This window comes from Streptopelia decaocto, assembly GCF_964273445.1.
Source record: "Streptopelia decaocto genome assembly, chromosome: 6".
In the NCBI taxonomy this organism is placed as follows: domain Eukaryota; kingdom Metazoa; phylum Chordata; class Aves; order Columbiformes; family Columbidae; genus Streptopelia; species Streptopelia decaocto.
In genome coordinates, this window is record NC_138660.1 from 19123554 (window position 1) to 19148581 (window position 25028).

General features: G+C 42.6%; 1 protein-coding gene across 1 annotated transcript in view; it reads left to right on the top strand.

The window, feature by feature from the left end:
• The window catches only part of EPHA4 (EPH receptor A4), a 103196-nt gene that overhangs the window by 16836 nt on the left and 61332 nt on the right, over positions 1 to 25028 (top strand). The window contains exon 4 of the mRNA XM_082056596.1: positions 23232 to 23387. Coding sequence (XP_081912722.1) covers positions 23232 to 23387 — 156 coding nt within the window. The remainder of the gene's footprint in view (positions 1 to 23231; positions 23388 to 25028) is intronic.

Sequence of the window (25028 nt, forward strand, 5' to 3'; positions counted from 1 at the left end):
TGTCACAGGGAACAGTGGGTAGGACAAAGAAAAAAGTTGTCTGGCTCAGCTTAGAGTGTAAGAACCTTATTTGGGCTTTAAAATGCAATTAGGTCAGATATTATAACTATGTCACTCAGACACAGTTGGTAGGGGTTGTCAAAGTCTAGCAGAGGGCAGAGTTTGCCCATTATAAAACAATTTGAAATGAATATGGAAATGTGATACTCTGGCAACTTACCTAGAGATTCTTATGATGAAAAAGATGAAAGCTTCTCCCACTTCCTTGCCATAGTGTGGGCAGGTATCAGAAAAAGGCTCTTAAATGTTTCCCAGGAGTTATCCAGTCTGGAGACTTTGAGCTTGCTGGTGCCACTGCCCTGACTGATTCTGTACAGGGAAATTGTCAGCCACAGTGATGAGGCTATGGGCAAGTCATGCCAAAGAAATAGAAAATTAGACCTCACAGCTGTTCTTGGAGAACATCCCCTGTACTCTTCCAGATACTTTGTTGTTGTTAGCAAAAATCTTCTGAAGAACCAGAGCCCAGGTATAAAATGAATTTTAGTAAGCATTACTGATGCTTTATACACATACTACAAAGATAGCCCAGTGCTGATTTGACCTGCCTCTTCTTTCTGTATTAGCATTTAATTCCTATATCTTCATTCAGTCTGTATGTGTTTTCTCAAAATAAATTGTTTATTGCCTTGAGCTCAACATCATGAATTTTGCAAGCAGACCTTTGATAACAAATAAGTAGTACACATGATAAGGGGAAATAAATTTTCTTTAAGAGAGCACTTTTCATTTTGTTCCTCACAGGGGTTTTTCAGAAAGTAGTGGATCCTGTTTTACCTATTCACATCAACTAGAGTATTTTGGCCTTATTCCAGAAGAAAATAACTGAAATACTAAGCAGTGTCTTTTTAGCTAGCCCAGACCTTGACCGATGGATTTGTAGCCCTTGTGCAGGCGTAAGAGACTAGGGCATCCATTCTGCAGACATTAGCATTACTGTCCAGCTCACTTTAAGGAATTCAAAGTTTGGACTTGCTTAGAGTTGAAGTTATCTTGAAATGTCTATCACCTTTGGGGATTGGGCTAGATGATCTTTTGAGGTCCCTTCCAATCCCAAACATACTGTGATACCTTTCTTCTTTAACCAGAGGTGCGTAGAAGTTGGCTGTAAAGATGGAGCTCGTAGCAGGGCTGGAAATAATGGGCTTAAATTGCAAAAAGAGAAGGTTAGGCTAGACCTGAGGAGAAGAAAAAAAAAAAAAAATCATAATCACAGAGATCTGCAGTGCCAGGGCAGATTGCCTGGGGATGTGGGGGAATCTCCATGTTGGAGGATTTTCAGAATAAGTTAGTTAGACATCTAGTAGTATGGCTCAAGTACAGGTGATTCTCCTGTGGAGCAGGGGAGCAGACTGACTGGGCTTGTCTCCAGCCTCATCTCTTGTGGTAAATGTTCTTGCACAGTTGCTATGGGATCACCATCATTTTACATCTGAAAAGCAGCGCTTGATGTCTGACCTAGAAATAAACACTTAGCACACTTTCTCCTGACCATTTTTTCCCCAAGAGGTCTCTTGGCTGCTAGAGCTCTCTCCTTGCATTTCAGTTCTCCAGTTAACTAACCAGCTATTTCAGCTGACCAGAACCCTCTTCAGGTATCTTGGATGCCTCTATCAGTTTGTTTCAGTGCCCCACAGAGCCAGAGTGGCACTGAACAGGCCCTGGCTTTTCCAAAGGATTGTGGCTCTACACGAGGTTCCTAGCTTTGTTTTACTGGCCATAGTGTCCCCTCCTTATCTGAGCCCCAGTAAGGACACAATACGGTGGAGGTGCTGTGGGGCAGCCATCGGGACCTCTGCCTGTTCCTGGAAAGATGGGCAAAAATGCTGTTTCTGCCTGGGTCCCTCCTCTGCCCCTCCGCAGCAGTACCGCTTCCATTGCTCTGAAGCAACATGCTGTCTCTAACACTTCAAGAAGCCCAGAGTAGATCGTTGTAGCAGATGCAGTGCTGTGTGCCTTGCTTTGTAAGTCTGTGCTGTGTTTTGGCTTAATTTCACATTCCCTCCCACAAACCTGAGATATTTGGCAAATTTATCTCAGCTTGTTGAAAGATGGCCTCCTCACGCATACAGAAACCTCTTTGCATCCAGGTTGGTTTTAATGTGCAGCACGTGTGCTCACCTACAAGCTGAATTAACAAGTACCTACTGAGGAGACTGGCTGCTCAGGTGGAGTCCTATATCTGTTGGGATGCAGAGAAGGGATATTAAAATTGTTTATGAGGGCACAACTATAGCGAGCCTTGCACCGCCTTTGAGTTACGATATCATTACCTGAGCTGTGGGAACCAAGAAATAAAACCTTTTACCGTGAAGTATGAGGAGTCCTTATGACTTTGAGGTATAGAGATGAAGAAAAATCTACACTACGTCCCAGTACATATTTTTTGTTCTATTACAGTGGCTTTGATTTTGCTTACTGGTGACACATATAGAATAGATATGGCATTTGTTAATAATGTTCGTGCTAGAGTAATGTTCCTTTCACTAGTTCATTTCTTTTTGGGTTATGCCAGGAAAAATGTTCCTTTCTAAAAGGAATAAATTATTCAAGCTTATTTAAATAATCTTACTATTATTTCTCTACCTGATACCTGCATTGTTGCAAGTCCCGTCACTTGTTTTCTTTTACCACGTTGTGCTTCCCATCCTTTATGTGAACAGTTTTTTTTCTGCCCTGGTGTAGAAGGCAGCATTATGTTTAGGCCAAATGAAAAGTTGCACTAAAACACTGATGGAATAGAACCAAGATTGCCGAAGCAATATTGATTAAGCTGATTATTCTTAAATAGATGAGAGCAGCTAGCAGTTTACTTCTGTTAGGAGAACCACTGGCAGTTTTTCAAAGGACTGAAAGCAGTTGCTGTCTGTGTGCTCTATAGGTAGTGATCTATCAAAACATATTTTGGCAGTTTTTGTATTGTCCTTTGTAGGTAATTATGTCATAAATCTCTTTTGTGGAATTAAATAACACTATTACAAAGTTAAGTATGTGCAGAGTGAGAATGTAAAAGCCATCAACAAGAGAGAAGGTTGTGTAGCTGTGAAAACTGGAATGAATGTGGGATATTGGAACAGAAAGATGTGCTGCAGACAGCAGGAGAAGCAGCAAGGACTGTCCCAGGAGAAGCTGAGAGACAGCTGCCATGGCTGAAAGTAGTAAATCAGTATTTAGCAAAGTTAACTTTCGGTTTCTTCAGAAAGTGGATTTTGTAGTCTTGCTGGTCTACTGTTGTGTCAATAACTTGCATCAAAAGTTCCTTGAGCCAGAACATCTGTTGCGGCCAATGGAAAGACTCCCCTTGACTTTAATGTGCTTTGGATTAGGCCCAAAATGCAAATATTTTTTTCTCTCATCCTTTGAAGTCTTTAACATTTCATGGGCTCCCTTATGTTATTGGTAATTTGCACCAGAGGTATTTTGCATGCAAATGAAATTTCGGCAGTAACGACGGCTGCATTTGTGAATATGCATGTAAGTGCACACACCAGTATCAGTAAAGCAAATCTTACTTTTCAGTATACCAAACTAAGAATTTCTTTGTAGTAGTGGGTTGTTCGTAGTAACCAGAACTGCAATCAAATCTATTGGCAAATACATGTAAAGGACTGTACAAAACTGTCAAAGTATGTTTTGATAAAGCTGTATAGAGCCAGTTGATTTTTCTTTTCTGTAGCTTGTGCATGTTAATGCGTGTTTTCTGCATGAAACTGGCATTTGTCACTAACTTGTTACAGCACCGTAGATGTCGTAAATTTCAATACTGTAATTGAACCTGAATTTGCTATGGATTTATTTACCAGATCAAAGAGTAACTTCAACCTACAACACTAATTTTGTTTGCTAGTGTAAACTCGTGAGCTTAGTGAAGTGGCAGAGAAGGATTATTCCTTTGAATTATGGGAGTGCTAGCAAATCACAGGGGTTTAGTTTTTAATAAACTGGAGGTGTACTTTTTACCTGAGAGATCCTACTGATTTTAGTATTAACATTTTAAAGTTTCTTTACTCATAAAGACTATTGTAATGCTCTCACAGAGTCTGAATGTGTTATTCTGCAATACTAGTGCAATAACATACGGCAAGTTTACCGTGTGCTGCTTTGCCTGGTATTAAGACCTACTCTATCATGTGAGGGGGGTGAAGGGGCTTTTCCCCGGGTCCCTGTCCAGTTAATCCTGTCTGAAAAGCACCGAACGCTGATAGGGGCAGGATGTTGACATCTCTTCACCTGCCCTGTCCACTGGGATGGTCAGTTTTTCTTGCTTATCTGTTTAGTTTCTTCCAGCCACTTCTGCCTGGCCTTTCATTTCCAGGGCAATCAAGCCAAATCCCAGCAGGTTCAGTTGAATTCACATCCCCTGGAGATATGTGTCCAGGTTCTTTAGTCCTTCCTGGGGGCAGCTGGGGCACATGTTCTGCTGCACAGCTGGCTTGGATTTACTTCAGGGGTGACTGGGAGGAGAAAGGGAAAAATAATTTGGGTTTCTAATTGCCCTGGGAGATGATTAGGAACACCTTCCCACAGAAAAAAGGTCTGCTAAATGGAATATTGCAGGAAGGGCTTGTCAGTGCTGTTGCCTGTGAGGAGATCACCGCATATGACTGGAAATGTAAAGAATTAGTCACTCTTCATACCCCAGGCTGTTATTTAAAGCTCTTGCTGGGAATGTCATTGCAACAGGGTGGGAGTAGCAGGAAATAAGGGCTGGGGTCAACCGTAACAGCACGGAGTGGTGACAAGGGCTGTGGCAGGAGAGCGGCGGTGCCGGGGCCTGTGCCATGGCCGTGGGTGCCGGGCCCCTCGCCCACACGGTGGTGGTGTCACTGAGCTGCTGGGCGAGTACCAGGCCACAGGGACCCCATGGCCCAGCAGCCTTCACTGGGTGGGAGCTGCTGTCTGAATTCCTGTGCAGCTGTTTGTGTATGTTAAGAAAGAAGCATGTAAATAATCACAAACTAGAAGTGTTCTTTTATAGACTGATGTGATTGCTCAATTCCTAAAAACATGTCACCAAAAATATTTGATTGTTGGCAATGGAAACTGTTTAGAGGAAAGAGGTGTCTTTCTGGTTCTTTGCATTTGTTTTGTGGTGATTTAACAAAGTTTAATTTTGAGAAAGACAAAAGACAAGGTAAAGGTGAATATATGAGGGGAGGTGATGTTCCAAGCCATTCTATGTAGCTGCTTGCTATACTGGGACAAAATAAGCTGGGCAAGTTGAGGTACTTGAACTGTTAAGGATAACCAAGGTATTTGACTAATGCTGGTCCTGGTCTGGAAAATGTAGAAGGGAAGGAGCTGGGCTCTATGGACCAGGCTTTGCTAATAAGTGAATTTGGAAGTGCTGTAAAAAACCCTCCTCTTCCCACGAGGCCGTGCTTCGCCTGAAGCATCCCCAGCCTCGTTGAGTCAGCACCTGCAGCCCCCAGAGGAAGGAGGGAGGCAGGTGGCCTCCGTAGGTTTTATAGTCCTGAGAAGCCGGTGCCAATGCGAACACATCAGAAGAAGTTTGAGGATGCCTCATTTAATTCTGGAGCCACAGGCTCCTTGAGCAACATTCTGCTTCCTCCAGATGCTTGCACTGCAGGGTGGTGCCAGAGCCAGGCTGGGCTTTCCCCCCAGCCCTCCTCCGGGCCTAGCACAGGGCACAGCCTCCAGGGGAGCGGAGGAAAGGGTGCAGTGGCGTTCATGCAAATCCTTGGCTGCTTTGAGCTCCTCTCTTAAAACCCAAGCTGGGGAGGTTTCTGATTCATGGGCTGTTCCATTTGCTTAAACATCCTGCTTGCATTTTCTGAAGGCAGGTGGTGTCCCATATTACCATCTAGCATGGACTCTTTAATGTCATGAGTTTGAGGACTAACTTTGATATGAGCTGCATAATCAATGAATAATAGCAGCTTCGTCCCTAGCAGAGGCTTGGTGACAGATATTGGCAGGGAGTATCTAGTTAATTTTTGAACTCTTTTCCTCCATCCAAAGTTAAAAACTGATCCCAAACTATCAATGACACATGGCAGATAAACTAGGTTGTTAAATCTCAACCCATCAGATTTTGTGGTTCAGGGACCCTGCCCAAGCCATGCTGTGACACCCGAGTATGTTTGAAATTCATCTCGCAAACCTGCTGTTGTGTTCCCAGTTCACAGCCACCCCTCTGGAGAGGCAGCAAGTGACCAGTCAGTGCAGTGAGAGCCAGGGTCTGTCCGAATTAGCATTCCAAAACAAGTGTGAGGTATTGCCCAATTAATATACTCTGCATTACCTAAGACCATGAACAGCCGCTTTTGTGAGGGCCAAAGTCGTCTTTACAAAGAAACGATACAAAGATGTCTTTAAATATGCATGGAATGCATATTGATTATTTTAAACACTAAAAAAGCCTTGCTTGTTATCTGGGAGACCAAGGACAGTTGTTTTATTGTATTGAGTCTTACAACATCTTTGAAACTTTTCAGCTGGGTACAAGTCTAGAATGACAATCATCTTCTGAGTCTGAATCACATATGACAATTTGTAGGGGGAGGGCTGTCCTTCCGGTAGTAAGACAGGTTTAAAATGCAGACATTGGGAGTTTACTTGCTCTTCCTTCCCTTCTGTGGTTTGGGGAGGTTGGTTGATTGTTTTTTTTTGTTTGTTTGTTTGTTTTTAATTTATTTTCTAAACCTACTGGAGAATATTTAGGCCTTAATTCCAGGCTTTTTGCACTGCCAGAAAGGATGTGCTCTGACTCTTAAAAGAGAGTGACAATGCCCACTTAATTGTCTTTGGATAGTTAGATTTTGAAGAAACAACGCATATTGTGCAGATTGTGCAGCAGCCCGCTGATAGCTGGCCTCTGGCCCACACAGTAACACCTAATGTAACCACTCTCTGATTTAGTGCAGTGCACAAATCTCCTTGTGAGTCTTCTCAGTGCACAGCCCTTGTGTGTGCTTCTCTGCCTTACAACTTTTATAACAGTGAAACTCCACTAATGATGAGAATTTAAATTTGGTACTTAAATTTATGTTGATGTCAATGTGAGGAGACTCAGGCTGTGCGTTATTAGGCTGGTTTTATGAGAGTAGTGATCAGGCTGTTGAGTCATTACATCCACTTTACACTTCAGATTTTAATTGCTTTATGGAGCTTGTTAATTTTTGTTTAGTTTGCTGGTAGCTTATGAATGATAGCCGTCTCTATCAAAAACTGCCACCAGCTCTTTCATCACTACTTCTGTATGGTGCCACTGTTCTTAGAAACACGCATGCAGGATTTTGTCCTAGGTAACCATTACATTGTAGCTTCAAAAATACCATTATGTTTTGTTTTGGCTTGTTTTCTTCTCTCTGTTACTAGGAACAGATATAACACTCAGAACAATGTGACTAATAATCAGAACTTCTTAAAGATCAACTGATGAGGGAGATAAAACTACCCAGGTGACGTATTTGTAAGTGCAAGCAGTAATAAAGCCATATGAGAAGTCATTATCTCCACATTTTTAAATCATTTGTTGAGAAGTACATTACTGTTTATTTAAAATATCCTTAGTATAGAGCTCCTGGGAATACCCTGCTGGAACATGATATGCAAGTCCCTCTGCGTGGGGTTTTCCACAGGCAGCTGTTCTTTGACCTTGCCCTACATGAGGAGTTTTAGACTTTCATTTCTGGATTACCAACTGCCCTCTCTCAGTATCACACATTCACCTTAGCTTTCTGAAAATGCAGTGGCAAATCAGATTGCATTAATGGAAAGCGCCATGGCCTAGAAAACAGCTTTTACTGCTGACAGAATGAGCTGATGAAATCCGCGCTGGTAAGGTTTGCTATTTTTGACTGTGAAAAGTAGCATTTTCTGAAGGTTTGCTGAATAGAGTAATGCGATTTCATGTTCTTCTTTGTTAGTCATCTCTAGCTGCTGGTGATGGTAATGTAAGTTGTTAATGTTAAACATTTAATCAGCTAAAATATACGTCTGCTTTTTGCTCTCAAAATTAGTCAGGATTGTTATCAGTTCTGTATATTTTCCAAAAAGTCAAAAGCAGCTCAGAGAGGGTGAACAGCAATCTACAAAATCCATTTTAGAAGCCAGTGAGTGCAAATGAATGATTACGTGAGAAAAATTCAGTCTTCTCAGCAGCTAAAGAGGTGTTTGCAGTAACCATTGGCTCCAACCTTGCTGTGACCATTTAATGAGACCTGATTCAGACTAATTCCCACAATCTGTAGGTTTTACTACCTTTACTACCTGCTGAGGCTGGAATATTTGGATGTCTGTTCAGACATATAGTAGTTTTCTTTTTAATTAGCACAACTGATTTTTTTTTTTTTTCCTGAAGGCCACAACCTCTGTCCCAATCCGGGCAGGTGAAATTTCACAAGCGCTTTATCATGGCTCATACCTCAAGCATCCGGACACACCTCTCTAATTGTCATTTATATCCGCCTGTCACTGCCTCTGGCATTTGCTGAGTTCGCATTTCTGTGTGATTTACTGCAAAACATTTTGTTTAACAAGTCACTAACACACACTGACAGGGAAGTCCCCCTCAAGAAACTGAAATAATGATTGCTTTAATCTTTGATTTCTTGAGGTAGATGCTTAAAAATCAATCTGTTCGTATCGGTGCTTTTAGACTTTGCATATATGAAGAATTCTTGAAACTGGAGGACTCTGACCTTGAATCAGAGAGTACTTTAACTTGCAAATGCTTCTTGTCATGGGCTCTGTGTGTGGAACAAGGCAGACGAGCTCTGAGGCAGTGCGTTTAATCCCCAGTTGCAGAATTTCGAGTGCAGTTGGTTTATGAGTCAGCAAGTGTTCAGGTAACTATTAAAGTATTTGGACGCCAAGGCTGCTCCTTAACAGCAGTTCTGGGAAACTTCTTAATACACCAGGGCAGCTGCACTGCCTTCTGGACTTGGCTTCTTCGGTCCTTGTCCAAGGGTCCCTGTTGGGGAAGGAGCCCTGCCAGGACCCCTGCCCATGGTGGGGATGCTCCTATCACATCCATGGACCCAGGAGCCTTCAGCCAGGGGACTTGGTGAGCTGGTTTTCAAGCCCATGGCTGAGTCCAGTGTAACTGTTCCCACGTGGGAGCAACTTGGCTTCTTTCCTTGTTGCTTTAGGGCAATCTGGCTAGGGGACATCTAATTTAGGCCTAGAATTTGCTGCTCTTTAGTTAAATATTCAAGCCCTGTATTCCGCTGAAATCCTAAAATTACTGTGCAGATTAACAGTTTTGTTTGTGTATTTCAGAACAGAGTCACTAAGCATTTGCAGTGTTAAAAGCCCCTGAATGTTGACAAAGTTGATTCATTTGGTTCTTTCAAAAGATTGCTTGTGTCTCATGATGAGTTGGGCGCAACCTAAAAAAATAGCTCTGTTAAGTGGTACATTCACAAAATGTAAGCAAGTGCATAAGAATAAAATATAGTGAAATATCCATCTTCCCACTTCCCCCACTTGGTTGCTGATCATGTACTCAGGGCTCTGTCTGACACAGTGCTAATTTACTGACCCATTAGTGGCTGCTGTTTGGCTGCACCTTCACAAAGGAAAAATACATCTAGAAAATAAACTTGACACATCAGACATGCCATAACTAATTCATTGCAGCCAGCAGTTTTCCTCCTGTCCCACTTAACTCCTTCAGGTTTTGATTATATACAAATTTCATGTTTTGGTTCCTTTAGAAAATCTTGATTTTGTTTATTTGAGTGTATACCTCTGAATGAATGAATGAATGCAGGCAAGAAAGAGTGTTAAGTAATTGCAAATAAGGAACATGGGAAACTATTATGCTGATCTGAGCGTTAATTTTTGAAAGAACAGGTTCTCCTATGTTTTTCTGATGGGCTAATAAAGATTTAGGTAATCAAGTCATGAGGCGTTTGAAAATTCAAGCAAATGGTGGTCCTTGAAGAACTTCTGTCTGGGGCAACCGAACAAATTCATTCTGAGCTGGGTTTTGGTGGCCAGAGGCAGAGGGCAAGTAGCCCTTCTGTGGGATGGGCACAGGGCAGAAGTCTCTGGTGGCAGTAGATGGCTGCTGGGGCTGCTCTTGAGGATCATCCATCTGTATCTGGATGGTGCCTTACTGCATGAAACATGACAGTGACAGGAACACCAGGAAGGCACTGAAGTTTTGCAAGGTGGTTTTCTCTAATTTGGGACAAGTCCACTGGTAGTTGACAAAGAAAGAAAAAGAGAAGCATTTCTGCCTCAAGTATGTTTGGCTGAAGTTTGGAATCAGAGGTTACTCCCTGTGAACTTGGGATCTCTAGAAAAGTGAAAAATACGTGCTGAAAATAGGTGGTCTTGTATAACCAAGTATATTTGTTATACTGATGTAAGATCACTTTATTGGCAATATTTTAAAACCTGAGTCTCCTAAATTATCTTAGATGCAACTTAGATGCTACTGATAGCATTCTGTTAATTGTTGAGGCAAAATTAAGTCTTGATATGGTTTAGTGGGAGTAGATAAAAGTAGCGCTCATAGGAACTATGAACTGATAACTTATCGTATTGGGAAGAGCGCAGGGTGGTTGGGGCGGACGTGAGTCACGCCAGCTCCAGAGCACGGGAGCCTTGGTGAGATTACTGCCAGATTTCTTTGCCAGATGAAATTTTTGTGGCCTGGACTGAAGTCAGTGGTGCTTTTGGCCATTTCTAAATAGTTCCATAGTTACCACAATTAATTTCTTTGTTTATTATCTTGCACTAATTTATGTATCATGTAGATATTTGAATAAATAGCTCTATCATGTCAGCCATGAGGACCTCTGAGCCAAAACAGGATGTTATTGTTGGGTTTATTTGCCAATAGTTTTGTTGGAGATGGATGCTTTTCCAGATTAGAAGCAAAATTGTGTTTGTTTTGTCACTTTCTCCTAATTAGCAGCTGTGCGACATCCAGCAAGAATGGGAAAGGAAACTTTTCTTCTTGTACGTCACCATTGCCAGGGCAAAGGCTCTGCAGGCTGGGCTGTGATTTGACCCCTGTCCCAGCCTGTGGCTGTGCCCTCCGGTACCTGCTCTGGTGCCCAGGGGTGCGGGAGGCGCAGGGCGAGGGGGCAGAGTTGCACTGGGGACAGCTTGTCAGCTGCCCCTGCTGGGGACAGGAGCGGCTCCCAGTGATCTGCATGGAGAAAGGGAAGGACGTGGTCACTTGTTTGTCAGCGCTGGCTGGCAGTAGCCCAGCCACCGGAGAAGTGTTAATTTGCCTGGGGTCAGCTGTGGGCTTGTTCCTCGTGCTGGAGCTGGTTTTGTCTTGAAACTGCGTTATCATGCCTTGGTTTGTATGTGTCCTGCAGTGCCCAGAATGTGAGCACTCCCACTGGAGCAACAGGCACCCCCACCGTGTAAGCTTTTGAATAGTGTGGATTTGTTCCAGTGGGGATGGATTCATACTCTGGATGCTTCACCTGGAGCAAGTCAGAGAGCCCCTGCCACCCGTCTCCTAAATCCTCGTTTCCACCAGCTCACTGGTGCATCTGCTGAGAGCCTCCCTGGAGCTGCCTGGCAAAGGCTAAGCTGAGAGAGGATAGACCTATCATAATTATTTTTGTTCATGCCTACCATCAGTTTCTGTCATTATTTTCCCCAGGATTTTATTTAATTTAATGTATTTTATGTACCTTTGCATAGAAAGGGAGACTTTCTGCAGAAGTCTTGAAAAGTTTGGCTTAAAGCATTCCTGAAATGGTTACCTCCATAAACAAATCTACTTTGAAATTTTACCAGGTGATACGCACATTGCACAACTGGGCCAGATCCTGTACTCTCAGAGCAGCAGCTGTGTTGTAAATCTGTGGGTTATCTGGACCTTGAAGATGGATGAGCAGAGCTGTGATATAAAGATACCATACATCAGCTAAAAGGAATTAGTGCATGATGTGTCTTGTCAGTTCAGGATAGAAGAGGCTTTAAAAGCTAAGTCCGACTCAACTTGTAATTCTTCTTATCCAGAACTTTCAGCGGCCACTCATGAAATGGGTATCTCTCTGGCTGCTCAATTTCTGAACCTCTTGCTGGCTGGGGCCGCTAAAACAAGTCCCCCAGCCCAGCGCCTCTGTACATCCAGCGCCTTTCACCACTCTGCACGGAGGTGTGATGGTGAGAAGAGGCTCTGGGTGCAGGCTTGGGAGAGACATCTGCTCTCTGCAGAGCATGTGCTGATTCACCAGCCTGCTGGAAACCACTCTGAGTGCACCTGAGCAGGGTCAGCAGCGCAGCCTGGACAGCAAGAGTCCTCCTCTTGTACTCCTTGGCTGGCACGGTGCCACCGCCGGCAGCTCTTTCAGGATGTCGTGAAATGCAGCTTAATTGGGGGGTTCTGCTGCATCGGTGTTTCCATTCATGACCTGACAGATTGTGCTTCAGTGCTATGAGCGATACGCTTCTCCCCAGATAATTCCTTCTCTCGCTTTTATTTATTGGTGATAAAAGACTGTCACAGATAAATAAGCATGTTCTCACTTGACTTGATAATTTACATGGTATTGCTGAAGGTGATTTATAATTTATACATGGAAAGGATTTGCTGATCTCATTAATAACTTTCCAAACATCTAGATAAACATGCTGTTCCTCTGAATCAAGTGAGCTTGAAAGAGCCAAGGTATTCACCTGCAAGGGCTTCTGGCACCCCACTCATTCCCAGACAACACAAGTTTGACAAAAGAATGTGGGAACTGCCAAAACGCGTTTCTCCTCACAGCCACCCAGATCACCCTAAGGTGGGAGATTTCAGCTATTCTTGCTAAATTATTCATCTCTATTGAAAGGCTTGTTGACAGGAGCAGATTCTCAGGTCTTTGATTTTTAAGTAGGGACTGTATTTCACAGCTCTGGGTGCTCAGCCCATGCAGGTATTTTCTCTCCATCCTCTCAAACATCCCCTGCCAATGTCTGTGATGCAGAGCAGGTAAACAATCTCCACAAGCTTCCTCTGCTGAAACTGTCAAAGGAGAGTTGAGACAGCCCTGGATATTCCCTGCTGAGCACACCAGGTTGTTGCCACGTGATTTTGTTTCATCTGAAGTAATCACCTCCTCTCTTGCTTGGGCGCCTTTTTATCTGGAGATCTCCAAGTGCTCAATATGCGTTTATTGCTTAATTAAACCTGACAACAGCTTTTAGATGTATCTATTGTGAATTTTATTGCCACTTTGTAAGTGGATAAACTGAGGCAGGCATATTGAAGTTGACGCTCTGGGTGTCTGTATAGTTACACCCTTCAAACTAGGGGGCGCAAAGGAGCAGCCTTGCTTTCTGTTCCACTGCCCCCACCTTCTTTCTTGCCATTAACTCCTGCGAGAAAGGGTTGTCCATGCCTGGGAACCTCCCGTGATCTGCAGGGAGATGACCTGGAACTCACTGAGCAAAAAGGTGTGGCCAGATCTACGGGGAAGGAAATGGATGATTTTTCCTCTTAATACTATGATACACCCATGTCCATGAATGCTAGAAAGGAGGTCAGGCAAGTCCTCAGCCTCCGTGACAGAGCCAGGAATTAGTCCTGGGTGACTGTCCCTGTCTCCCTGTAGCCATGAGGTCACACCTTGTTCTGAGGCATCAGGTTGTAAGTGAGAACAAATATAGAAGGATGGCTTCCAGATGCCTCCCTACATGGTTGGAGTTCTGTAAATTAGCCCAAGGAGAAGCAAATCTTCAGACTGATTTTCACATCTAGGATAGAATCAGGGAAAAAAGGTATCTGGAGAAATCTGGAGTGGTTTGAATCTTCCACTTTCAGAACAACTTTGCTAGCAAATGCTGTGTTTAAACAAAGATGCACCTGCATGTGCCCTACATCTGACACTTTTTCTGGAAAGGTGTGATCTGTGTAGAATAAAGAAACATACAGCCTGAGCAGATTTAAGGAGGAAAGAATAAACAACTGAGCTGCTGTTTTCCTCTTGTTGAAATTGTGCTTTGTGCTAAACTTTGCATTGGTAATGAACTAAAAGTGGTCATGCACTCCAAATAGCAAAGGGCAAAGAAGAGAGAAGCAACTCATCAATGTATGACCCTCTCTAAAATGTCCTGGGTAATCAAGTGTAAAGTACTTAATGGATCATGATTTGCATGCCACCATTTTGATTGATGTACTACTTAGTAGAGGATTGATAGTTTTTTACAGTGACGTTGATGGGAGGCTCTCAGAAGCACCTCCGTTTTTTTTCTGTGGTGCTGGGCAGAGCCCAAGCAGTGTTTGTTTGAAGCCATTGTGTTCCCTGTATCCTTGTTAAATGGTCAAAAATAGAGCAGAGTTGTTATCTTGCATAGACCCGGATCTCACCAGAACTGTCTATATTTAGGCATCTTCCAAAACCTTTGTGTCAAGCAGAGAGACCAAAATAGCGCCTTTTTTTTTTTTTTTCCTCTTAAATAGTGTCATACAGCCATTTAGAGAGAATGTGATGATTAAACCATATTAAGGCATCTTGCTATAGCTTCAGAGATATGAGCTTGCACTCTGTTCTGGCCTGTTCACAGTTAACACAAGTATGAAAAGCCCAGGAAAAAACCCAACGAAAACGTAGTTTTTAGCTTGCTGGCATGAGGTGGCTCCCTCACAGTCATGATGCAAGTTCAAACAGTAGCAGAAAACATTACAGCTATGCCAAGATATGCTGCGGAGTGAAATTCCACTTGCACAAAGGAGACAGCATTAAAGGATTTATGCAGAGGATCAATCCACAAATTCTTGACAACAGAATTCTTCAATAGGTATTAATATAATAATTATTTCAGCCAACTTGCAATGTCTCATTAGCATGTATGAAGTACAAGCACTTTTAAAATAACTGTAAGGAACACATTAAATGCTCTTTAATACCTTAGGAGCATGCTCTTTTTCTAAGTCCAGGACCCTCACCTGATGCTCATAATGTCAGGGCTTTGCCTTAGGCCTTTCCATGTCAAACTGCTCAAGCTGCTACTGTGCTTTGTCGCTGACTTCATTGAACTCTGGAAGTTTAATTACCTTTCTACAGAGCTGTTAAGATTTAGGAGATGGTAGATAATCCCAGGCTGGCTGGACAGTGCTTTGAGATACAGATCTCTGTTCCCATCAGTGCTGCTACACACTGGGGAGAGCAGCTTGTAAGCAGGTCTCCTGACAAGAGGATTAAGGCTTGTTAATGTGGAGATTCAGGCCAATTAATCAGCTTTCACTGGAGTAACTTTAGTAGTGATTTTTTTTTTTTTTTCCTGTAAAATTCATTTGCTTGAAGAACAAAAGAATCACAAATTACTCTTTTTAAAAATTATTGTTTTTTAAAACCCCCTTAACTGCTTAGGTTTACTTAAAAATCTGATAGTTTCTTGATTCTCCTCATGCTGCTTCTGTTCAAGGGAAACCATAAACTTATTTTTCTAATTGAGTAATTATTTGAAACTGATTAGTTGACTCATCTCTTAAATCTCACAGCTTGTATAAAGGTGATTAAACTTTCAGAGTTAGATGAAGTCTGTGATAGAGCACAGTGGCAGTTTGAGCACTCTGAAATGGAGAACAGCTCAACACTTGACTCGGACAGTAATGTTTTAAAGATCCTCTTAGCACTTGCACAAGAGTGCTAGCAATGGTAGTACTCCCCCCACTGAAAAAGGACACAGACGCTCAGTTGATGTTTCTAAGAAGAGAGGTCTTTATTATACCAGAGCATCTGTTTGTTTTTATTTTTAAAAATATTTAAACAATAAAAATGCAAACTGTTGGAGTACCAAGTCCCCCAGTTCAGCAGTACATCTCCATTCATTAAAGCACTTAAATGTGAAGTTATGCATTAACACTGCTGAATTGGGTCCCACAGCTGCCTGGGAAGGAAGGGACATCTGGAGACACCGCAAGGACAAACAGTCCTTTCCGCTTCCCGCTCTGGAGCGCGGCTGCTCCGCTGCCATGCCGGTCCTAGCAAAGATCTTCCTGTAGAGAGCAGAGCAGGTTGGGATTTTCATTCCTTGAGGAAAGTGCTGACTTCTCTACTGAGAACGGCTTTCGGTTGTTTGTTTGTTTGTTTGTTTGTTTCAGTCAGGAATTGTTTCACCCAGACCTTGAATTTCTAGTTTTCTAATTTTTGTTTTAATTTCAGACAAAACCCCAGTGCAGTGAATATTCTGTCCAGGGGCTGTTTTTCTTTTTACAATGTCTGGATGACACTTTTCAGCTGCCCCTCCTAGCACAGGGCTGGAAGCTGCTGTGTTGACAGCGCTAATGCAAGATCAGGGCACTGTCAAAGATCAGGGGCAGTCATGATGTGGAAAATGTCAAACTTACCCCCAACTATTGCCCCCTCACTATCACAGCTATAGCACATGTCGGTATTGCATATGTAAGCTAGTATTATTAATTCATAGAAATACAAGATTTTCAAGTCTATATCTTTTATGAGTTTTTTTTTTTTTTTTTTTTGCAATTGCAATCTATCAGCTGTGTAGCAAAGTTCAGAATAATTCTTAATAGTTTTTAAGAATAAAATCTAATTTTTCATTTTTAGGCTTTTCCATGTATGTGCCTATTGAACTTATTTAATGCATGAATTGTATATGTATTTAATTTTTTCTTTTATGCTTTTGACTGTCTGGTTTCCTTAGGAAAGGGTGACTGATAAAGTAGGTTTTTTACAGTGATTGGGTTATAAGCATCATTATGTTTCTTTTGTATGAGATACAAGTTAGTTTGAGAAGTTTCTTTAGAAAGATCAGCATAGCACTTCTCTGTGTAAAACCCATAGAACTGATACTGCTTAGGAGTGGCACTCCAAAACCACCATCTGTCCCACAGAGCAGATTTGGAGGTGCGAGGCTGCCAGCGGTGCCGTGGGTCCGTGCCGGGTGCACAGCTGCAAGTGCAGGGCTGCACCCCAAAACCAGCTGGGGATGGACTCTGAAGTGGATGCACACCAGGCACTGTTGTTGGATTGCTGGAGATTTCTGAGTACTGCTGTGACTACCTGCAGCTACTGACTTGGTATGCTGCCCTCCTCTTCCTCATCCTGCTGTCTGTGAATGAGTGTGTCCTGGTAGCCAAAAGGGCTGCAGCTGTCATCCACAGCCGAGCCACCGTGGCCGTGTCCTCCCACAGCAGCTGCTGTAGGTGCTGGGGTGGATGCAGGTGGCTGATGGCGAGTCACCTCTGCGGTGCCCTGCAGCTGGAGAACCACCTGCCTGGCGTCTGCCAGTCTTCTAACATTTAGAATTAGGGCACTGGGAAAAATCCAGCCAGATAAAGTCTCCCTTGGAGGATGTGGGCTTTGACCTTGAGGGGTTCATGCTTAGGGCAGGTTGGAAGGGAACAGCCCTGTGCTACCAGCTCCAGCACTATCAGCTCCAGCATTACCAGCTCCAGCACTGCCAGCCCAGCCTGGGGGGCCTTGTGTGTGGGCACCCAGCGGAGGGGCATAATGTGCATATGGGCTCTGCAGGGCAGCTCTGCTTCCCTCCCTGCTGCTGCTCTCCTGTCAGCACAGGGTCACTCCCCAGAGTGAAAAACAAAACAAAAAAACAGACAACAAACCTCATCCCTCAGCACAAGATGCAGCCAGGGTTGCTACACTGGGGGAAAAAAATAACCAAAGATGGTTTTTCTTTTTCTTTTTTTTTTTTTCAATAGCTGCTCAGATTGTCTGTGTGAAGAGCTCCTCCACTCTGTGCTGCGACTTTGCACAAGAGGTCTGTGTGTGTGGCTGGGGGTGTACCTGTGTGCACAGTTTCAGGGGCTTAAACAGAGTCTGGATTTCATGTCATAGTACATTTGTGCTCTAAGGTCGCTTTATTTCTATGTTGAACTTCCCAGGTTTGTATGCAGTCATGGAGAAAAAGTGCTCTGAAGTCCAACAGTCGAGGCTTTCCCTAGTGGGATTGTGTTTGTGTTTCCTCTTGCCATTCATGCAACACAAATACCCAGTGTGTAGAAATGCTGGATTTCTTATCAGAGATATGAGTTAAAGATGGGGAACTCATTTTAATTTGTAGCAACATACAGTTGTTATTAACAGGAGGCAAAGATCTTACGATGTGAACATCAAAGGAATCTGACGTTATTTGGAAACAGCATTTGGTACATCGCGTCAAATTCTACAATGACTTTTAAGAAAGGCTTTTTTTTTGTTTTTCCCCCTGGCTTTTAAGGATCTTTATTTATCACCCTCAGGGGCATTACAGTGAGTAATTAGATTGGACCAGGAGAACGACTTAATTTTACAAGAAACTCATTAATTCATCCTATTTAAAATCTTCTCATTTCACCCAAAACCCAATTATGCTTGTAGTGGCAATGATCTGGAAAGGCATTGTCTTGCGGGTATTAGGGGGGCCACTGGGGCTCCTGTGGTATTCATGTTGGGGAGACAAGGGTGACTCCCTTTCTTTGACTTTTAGGTCAAAAGAACTAGTCGCTGGGACAGCTTGACAATTAGAAAACTTGGATGAGCATTTGGAAGTAAAACAGCTGTACAATAACAGAGAGGTTCATGGTGCGGGGCAGAAAGCTCATCAAAAGAGACTATCCAAACAATTGAGTTCTATAATTAACACACAAAAATCTGTTCAGAAATGGTAATAACAGTAAAAGAGAGCTGAGAAGATGCTGCCTACTTATGTGGCAGATGCGGTTTTGTTACAATTCAAGAGAGAAAATCCATCCTCTTAAAGAATTTTTAAGAACAACATTAGAGGGGGAAAATAAAAATAACTTTTTGTTCCTAATGGTGCAGTTAAAACATGATCTTAAAATATTTCCAGACAGGGAAGAGCTATAGAAAAAGTAATCAGTGATGAAAGACATGAAATACACTATCAAAGTATTTTTTGAAGTCTTCAAACACAAATTTATTTCCTCACTGGAATTTCTAAGACTGATACTGAAATATCTTTTCTTAAATTATTTGCTTTGTCCTTCATTTCACCGAGAATTCTAGTCTGAAGCATGAAGGGTTTTTCATTAAAGCTGGCTACAATCATTGGCTTAGCAAAAGATTCCCCTCTTCTGTTGTGTGTGGAGGGAGATTTGGTTCAAAATTGCATCTTAAGGAATTTTGAAATTTTCATGACTATGTAGCTGATAAATTTTTCTGCTTCAAAAAATGGAAACTATTACATTAATAGTTGCTGAAATTTCAGCTAGCTCTATGGGTTTTTATCTATATGTGACAATAAATGTTCTTAGCGGTGCGCTGGTGCGTTTTGGGAAGGAGGGCGCCTCAGGAGTGCCGCTGGCGCTGGGTTGCTGGTCTGGCCCTGGCTGAGGGCGCTTTCCTTGCCTGACTCGTGGGCACCGCAGCTGCAGCAGCGGGATCTCGGGGTGGTGGCTCTGCAGCCGGCGTCCTGCGCTGCCGGGGCACCACCAGAGCTGCTGCTTGGAGCTCGCTGGGACTTCTGTAAAGATATGCATTGCATTTGAAATGATTTAGGAACTTGTCCACAAAGAGATTGGAATGGTTTCTTTATCCAAGCCTTTGCAAGACATTACACTCTTTTTTTTTTTTTTTTTTTTTAAGAACTATTAAGCATGTCAAGCCTTTTCCAAACTATGGTGGAGAGATTCATTGCTGTTTCAACAAGGACAAAGCAACAATTTAAAAACAAGTACTATGGGATTTTTTTTTTTTTCAATATTCTCCTCCCCCATCAGAAAAAAAGAAGACATAACATAGCTTATTTAAAAATGGTTAAAAACAATTTAATACATATGTTTTGTTGTAGCTGTGCCTAAAAAGAATGTAACTAGAACCCCATCCACTATGAGATGAGTTGTTAAATTCTGAAATCGCTGGCTGAAATTTTCTAGTGGAAAATTCAGCATTTGGAGCGACCAAGCGAGCAGACTTTCCAGCCCACACATGCATTCTATTTGCTTTTCTTTATTTTTCTTTCTTTTTTTTTTTTTTTTTGAGAAAGCCATGAGTCTGAAAATCAGATTTTAATGAGAAAATGGAGTTTGAAAAACAGCTTGTGAAAATTTGCATCCACTTTTGACTAAGTCCCATAATTCTTCAGAGCAGTTTTTGCAGTTTTAACACGAATCGAAAAAGGCAGTGTTTGACAAATCCTGTCTCACTCAGAGAGAAACAGAAGTCAAATAGATGTTCACGTTAGAACTCAAAGATATCAGCATAATTATTTCAAGCTGATGCCTATTTAAAATCGATATGATTTGTTCTGAGGAAAAACTGTGAGCTTTTTCATGCTGAAAGTATTTCTATTTGAGACTTTAGCTTGGATCTAGTGCAGATGATTGTAACCTTATGCTTGTGGGTGATCTGGATGCAAGAAAAGATTTTTCTCTTAAAAAACAAAAACGAAACAAAATCCAAAAAACACACACACAAAAACACCAAATGAAAAAACTGAACAGAAAGAACTAATTAAGGCAAAGCTAAGGAGCTGAATTCCAAGTTTGCATTGCACATGTGAACGATTCTTTTTACAATGGTATCTTTTGAAAGCTGTGCAAGAACACCATTCATGGCAGGTCTCACCCAGCAAATCCTTCACAGAAAAGCAGCCGCATGAAGATTTGTCATGAGCAAGCAAGCAAGATTTTCAGGGAGCAGGCTCTGTCCAGGCTTCTTGTTTGCCTTCTAAATCATTGACCTTCAAAAAAAGCCCATCCACAGCCTGCCCAGGCGCTGGTGGCAGTAGGTGTATCAGCTGTACTTCGTGCTAAGAGCAGCGCTTACAGGACTAGATGCGAATTTTTAAGTGACGGTACCATGGAGCTTCTAGAAGCAAAGAACTACTAGTTTAATGCAACACATTCCCTAATGTCTTTTTATGCCACGTGCTGAAATGTGGTGAATCTCTGAGCGTGCTAAAATGAAGAAAACTAACTGTTCCGGAGTAGGGGATTTTTGCAGCAAAATGGCTGTGTGTGCTTTAGGAGCAGCCACTGTGTTTGGAAAGCTTTCTTCAGGTCTTGAAATATTAATGATCTTGGCTTAATACAGTAGAAAACAAAATACAGTGCATGAAACGGGGGAAAAAATCCTTCAATTACAGACTGTTGACTGTGCAGTACCTACTGTATGCATCTATTCCCTTTTAAACCAGTGAGTCTGAAAAGACTGAGGAGGACGAATGGTTGCAAAAATCTTTACCTGTGACATTTTTCCTACCTTTACAACATGTTATAGCCTGAACAGGATCTTCACCTTTCTACTAGGTTGTTTATGATATAAGCAGATTAATATTAGGAAGATGCAAGAGACAGCTCTTTGTTTAATAATTTATGTGAACTATGATATTTGTATTAACAGTAATGTTAGGGTTTACACGCTGTAATTGAATAACAGCAAGAATTTTGTAGATAAGAGCAGTCAGCCTGGTCTCCTCTTGTATTTTGTTTTTCTGTGCCTCATCTTTGTATATGCCAGCAAGACTCCTCCTGTCAGTGTCTGTCCTGGTCATATACAGGCTTAGGTGTATTTCTGATCCGAGCTGTGACACTGAAAACCAGGAATAATATCTCAGATCAGAATCTGCCACTTGACTGCTGCTGTTGTTAAACCAGGTACAAGAGGACATGTAGTGATAGTAGAACTCACTCACCAGATATTGCAAATCACATGAAAAATGAAAGGTAGTTTTCCATGCCTTTTTATTTTTTCCTGGGTAATTCACGTCACAAGCAGAATAAGCTATTTCATACAAGTTGTCTTTGTGTACTGTGGCAGCCTGGCTGATCGGCCGTACCCAGTGGGTCTGTATTTGTGTTCAGGGACTAATGGTCTCCGATGTTGGGAGGCTGGGTTTGACCCCCGTGATTCTTCCTGCCAAAGCTGTGGTTTCTGATGTTAATCGAAACCCCAGGGCTGTTTGAAGCATTGCCAAAAAGCACCTTATCTAACAATGTGATGCATGTAAACTCTGGAAGCATAAATCTTATATGAGCGATGTGTTTTTATAAGATCCCCCGGTCCAGTGACAGGCACAGCGAGGGAAAGCGGACTGAGCTCCCAGTGCTCTTACAGATGGCGCACGGCACGTCGTAAAGTCAGGACTTGTTAAGGAAATTCTAAAGATGGCTTTGGTTAATAAGAATGAAGTACCTTGCTGTTTTATAAATGTGTTACTAAAATCCCTCTCTGTTTTCCACTGGGGGGGCTTCATAAGAGAAAGAAGGACAGAATGAGGGGGACCAAGGGAAGGGTAGAACAGAGAGAGCGAGCCCCGGCTGTGCAGAGGGCTGTGCCCCGTCTACTGGAGCCTGTGCATAGCAGGGGAACCCCAAAGGTCGCGTTGGTGTTAAACGATGAGATGTGAGAGTAAGTCACGCAGTAAATACTGGGAACAACTGTTCCTTTTTACATGTTTGCATGCCTGGGTATCTTTCCCGTTCTCTGCAGCACTGAAAGCCAATGATGATGGTGGGCTTTTATCTGTAGCCAAGGGAGAGATTTCTAGGATGACATACCTGTTAGCCACTATTGAAATGTGTTATTAATGATGCTAATGAGTTTTTTCCAAGTGATGTAAACGTAGCCATCCATGTAAGCATTGCATTTCTGAAGACGATGTCACCGAAAGCTTGCCAGCTGCCCGTGGGACCTGGTGGCGGTGGTGCAGATACTGCTGTGCCCTGGCTCCCAGGCGGGGAGGGCTCTGCTGATTCCTCCCGGGGGCAGTAAGAACCAAATGAGTTCTGCCTTGCCAGGAGGGAGAGGTGCCATTTCCGCACAGGGGAGGGTGAGGGCCTCGCTGCCAATCCCAGTGGGTTCCTGTCCCGCTCCCTCTTAAAAATTGGCAGTGTCTGGCTGTCAGCTGCCATTCCTTAAGTGGTCATAGAATAAACCAATTGCACCCCTTTTGTCATGCGCTCTGTGTGCGTGTGAATGCAGGTGGACATGGGTTAAGCATCATGCAGCTCCACAGTCAGCACAAAAAGGCAGCTGATTTTCTGGCAGTGTCAATAGAAGAGTATATATTTTTTTTTTCTTCCCCCCCCCCCCCCCCAGGTTTTAAAATGGCTCTTGTTGGAATTAGAAATCAGTATCCCCTGACATAGGATTACTCATTAAGACTGTGATGATTGTTAATTCTTCACCTGGGGCTAAGAGGACATCATTAGATCTCTTTGAAATGTCTCCTGCCTTGATTTTGAATAAGTAAGCCAGCAATTTATGATCACAGCCTGGGCAAGTAACACTCTCCCTTCCTGTTCCTCCATCTAGCTTGCAAAATTGGATACTACAAGGCTCTCTCGACAGATGTTGCTTGTGCCAAATGCCCGCCTCACAGCTACTCCATCTGGGAAGGCTCTACCTCCTGCACCTGCGATCGGGGCTTTTTCCGAGCTGAAAATGATGCTGCCTCCATGCCCTGCACTCGTAAGTTGATCTTTGAACAGTCTCTTCCCCTTTTATCATCCATTTCTTCTCCCATCTTTCTTTTGCTATGTATGTCGGAAATATCACCTGCAGATGTGTCTCTAAGAAGCGTCTTACTTCTTAGAGCAGCATTCAGTAGCTCTTACAGCTCTTTGCAGATGCAGTTTACATTTTGATTTACACTTCTTGGAGAGAAAGTTCTCAGCCCCGAATCTCTAACAGTGACATGGTTGCACTGACCCTTGAGAGCCCTACAGTCCAAATAAATCAGGAGACTGTAAGGAGACAAAGCTGCAGAAGAGGAGTGACTCCCACACCTCAGTAACAGAGTTTGGAATAAAATATGGGTTTAAGTTCCAGTTTGAGGACCCATCTAGTAGATCACTTCACCTTTCATCTCTTTCAATATTGATATTTGTAGAAAAGCTGAAAGCTTTTCTCATAGTTGTATGACCTAGAGTAAATAGGTAATATTTATAATTTCATTATCTATCTAATTTGCTCAAAATAAAGCTGGTGACCCTTAGGAACATAAAAGTATTCCTCTGGAAGGGGTGTTAATAATAAGTCTTAAACCTTAATGAAAGAAATACCCAAAGTATTCTTTATTTTATCCTTTGTAGATAAATGCATCATGTAAAGCAAAAGGAGCTCTTTTTAGTTTCACCAAAATGCCTTCAGCAGGGAGCACAAGAGGTGCCGTGCACTGAGCACACCCACGGGGGTGCTGGAACAACTCCTTGTTCTATGTGGTGGTGAAGGGCTCACGCAGCCAAAGACCTGGGATTCCAGCCATGCCCCGGTGTTAAATCCTGATGATCTAGTTCTTTGGTTTTCATGTCTATAGGAGCAGAGCAGTTTGAAACAATAAGTGAAAGGGCTGTATTTCACCAGGGGATATCCACGTGTGGCTTTCCCTGAAAGCTATTGGAAATGCTTCCAGATTTTTGGAGTTCAGCTGTATATTTATGTAGAGAGTGTGTGTGTGTCTGTGAGTGAGGGAACACTGAGAGATTTCTTTTGTAATGTTTTAATATATTCCAAATTCATTTTGGAGAGATGACTCACATTTATTTAAATCTGAATTTCTCCCTTACAAGGCAGAAACCAAGTATGTCCATAACAAAGCCAGCACTCATCCCTTCCCCACACCCCCTTGATTCCAGCTCTTCTTCAGTGATCTCCTTTTCAGCTGTCAGTTTGGCTGGGTGCTGGTTAAGCAGGTCTGGGCATAGCCAGGAGCAGCTGCTTTTGCTCAGTAGGAAAGCAAAGAGGTCTGTATATCCCTTGCCAAATGTTGACTGGGGATGGAGGTCTAACTGTATTGTGAAACCCTGCTGAAGTGGGTAGGAACATGCTTTTTATAATACAATTTACACTAGGAGATATAAATCTTCACTACATTGATAGGAAAAAATGTCTTTTTGCAACAATAAAACTGTTGCTCAGAAAGTACGCCCTAAATAACATTATACCCGCAAAAGTTTCTCAAAGTCCTGGTCCAAGTGGGTGATATCCTGACCAAATTGAAATCAAATTAGGAATCAACTGGTTGAATTTAAGTAGGCTTGTGCAGTGAGTGAAATATGAGGAAAGAGCAAAACACTTCCAGATGCGGGAATTGTGAGCAAATGATAAATC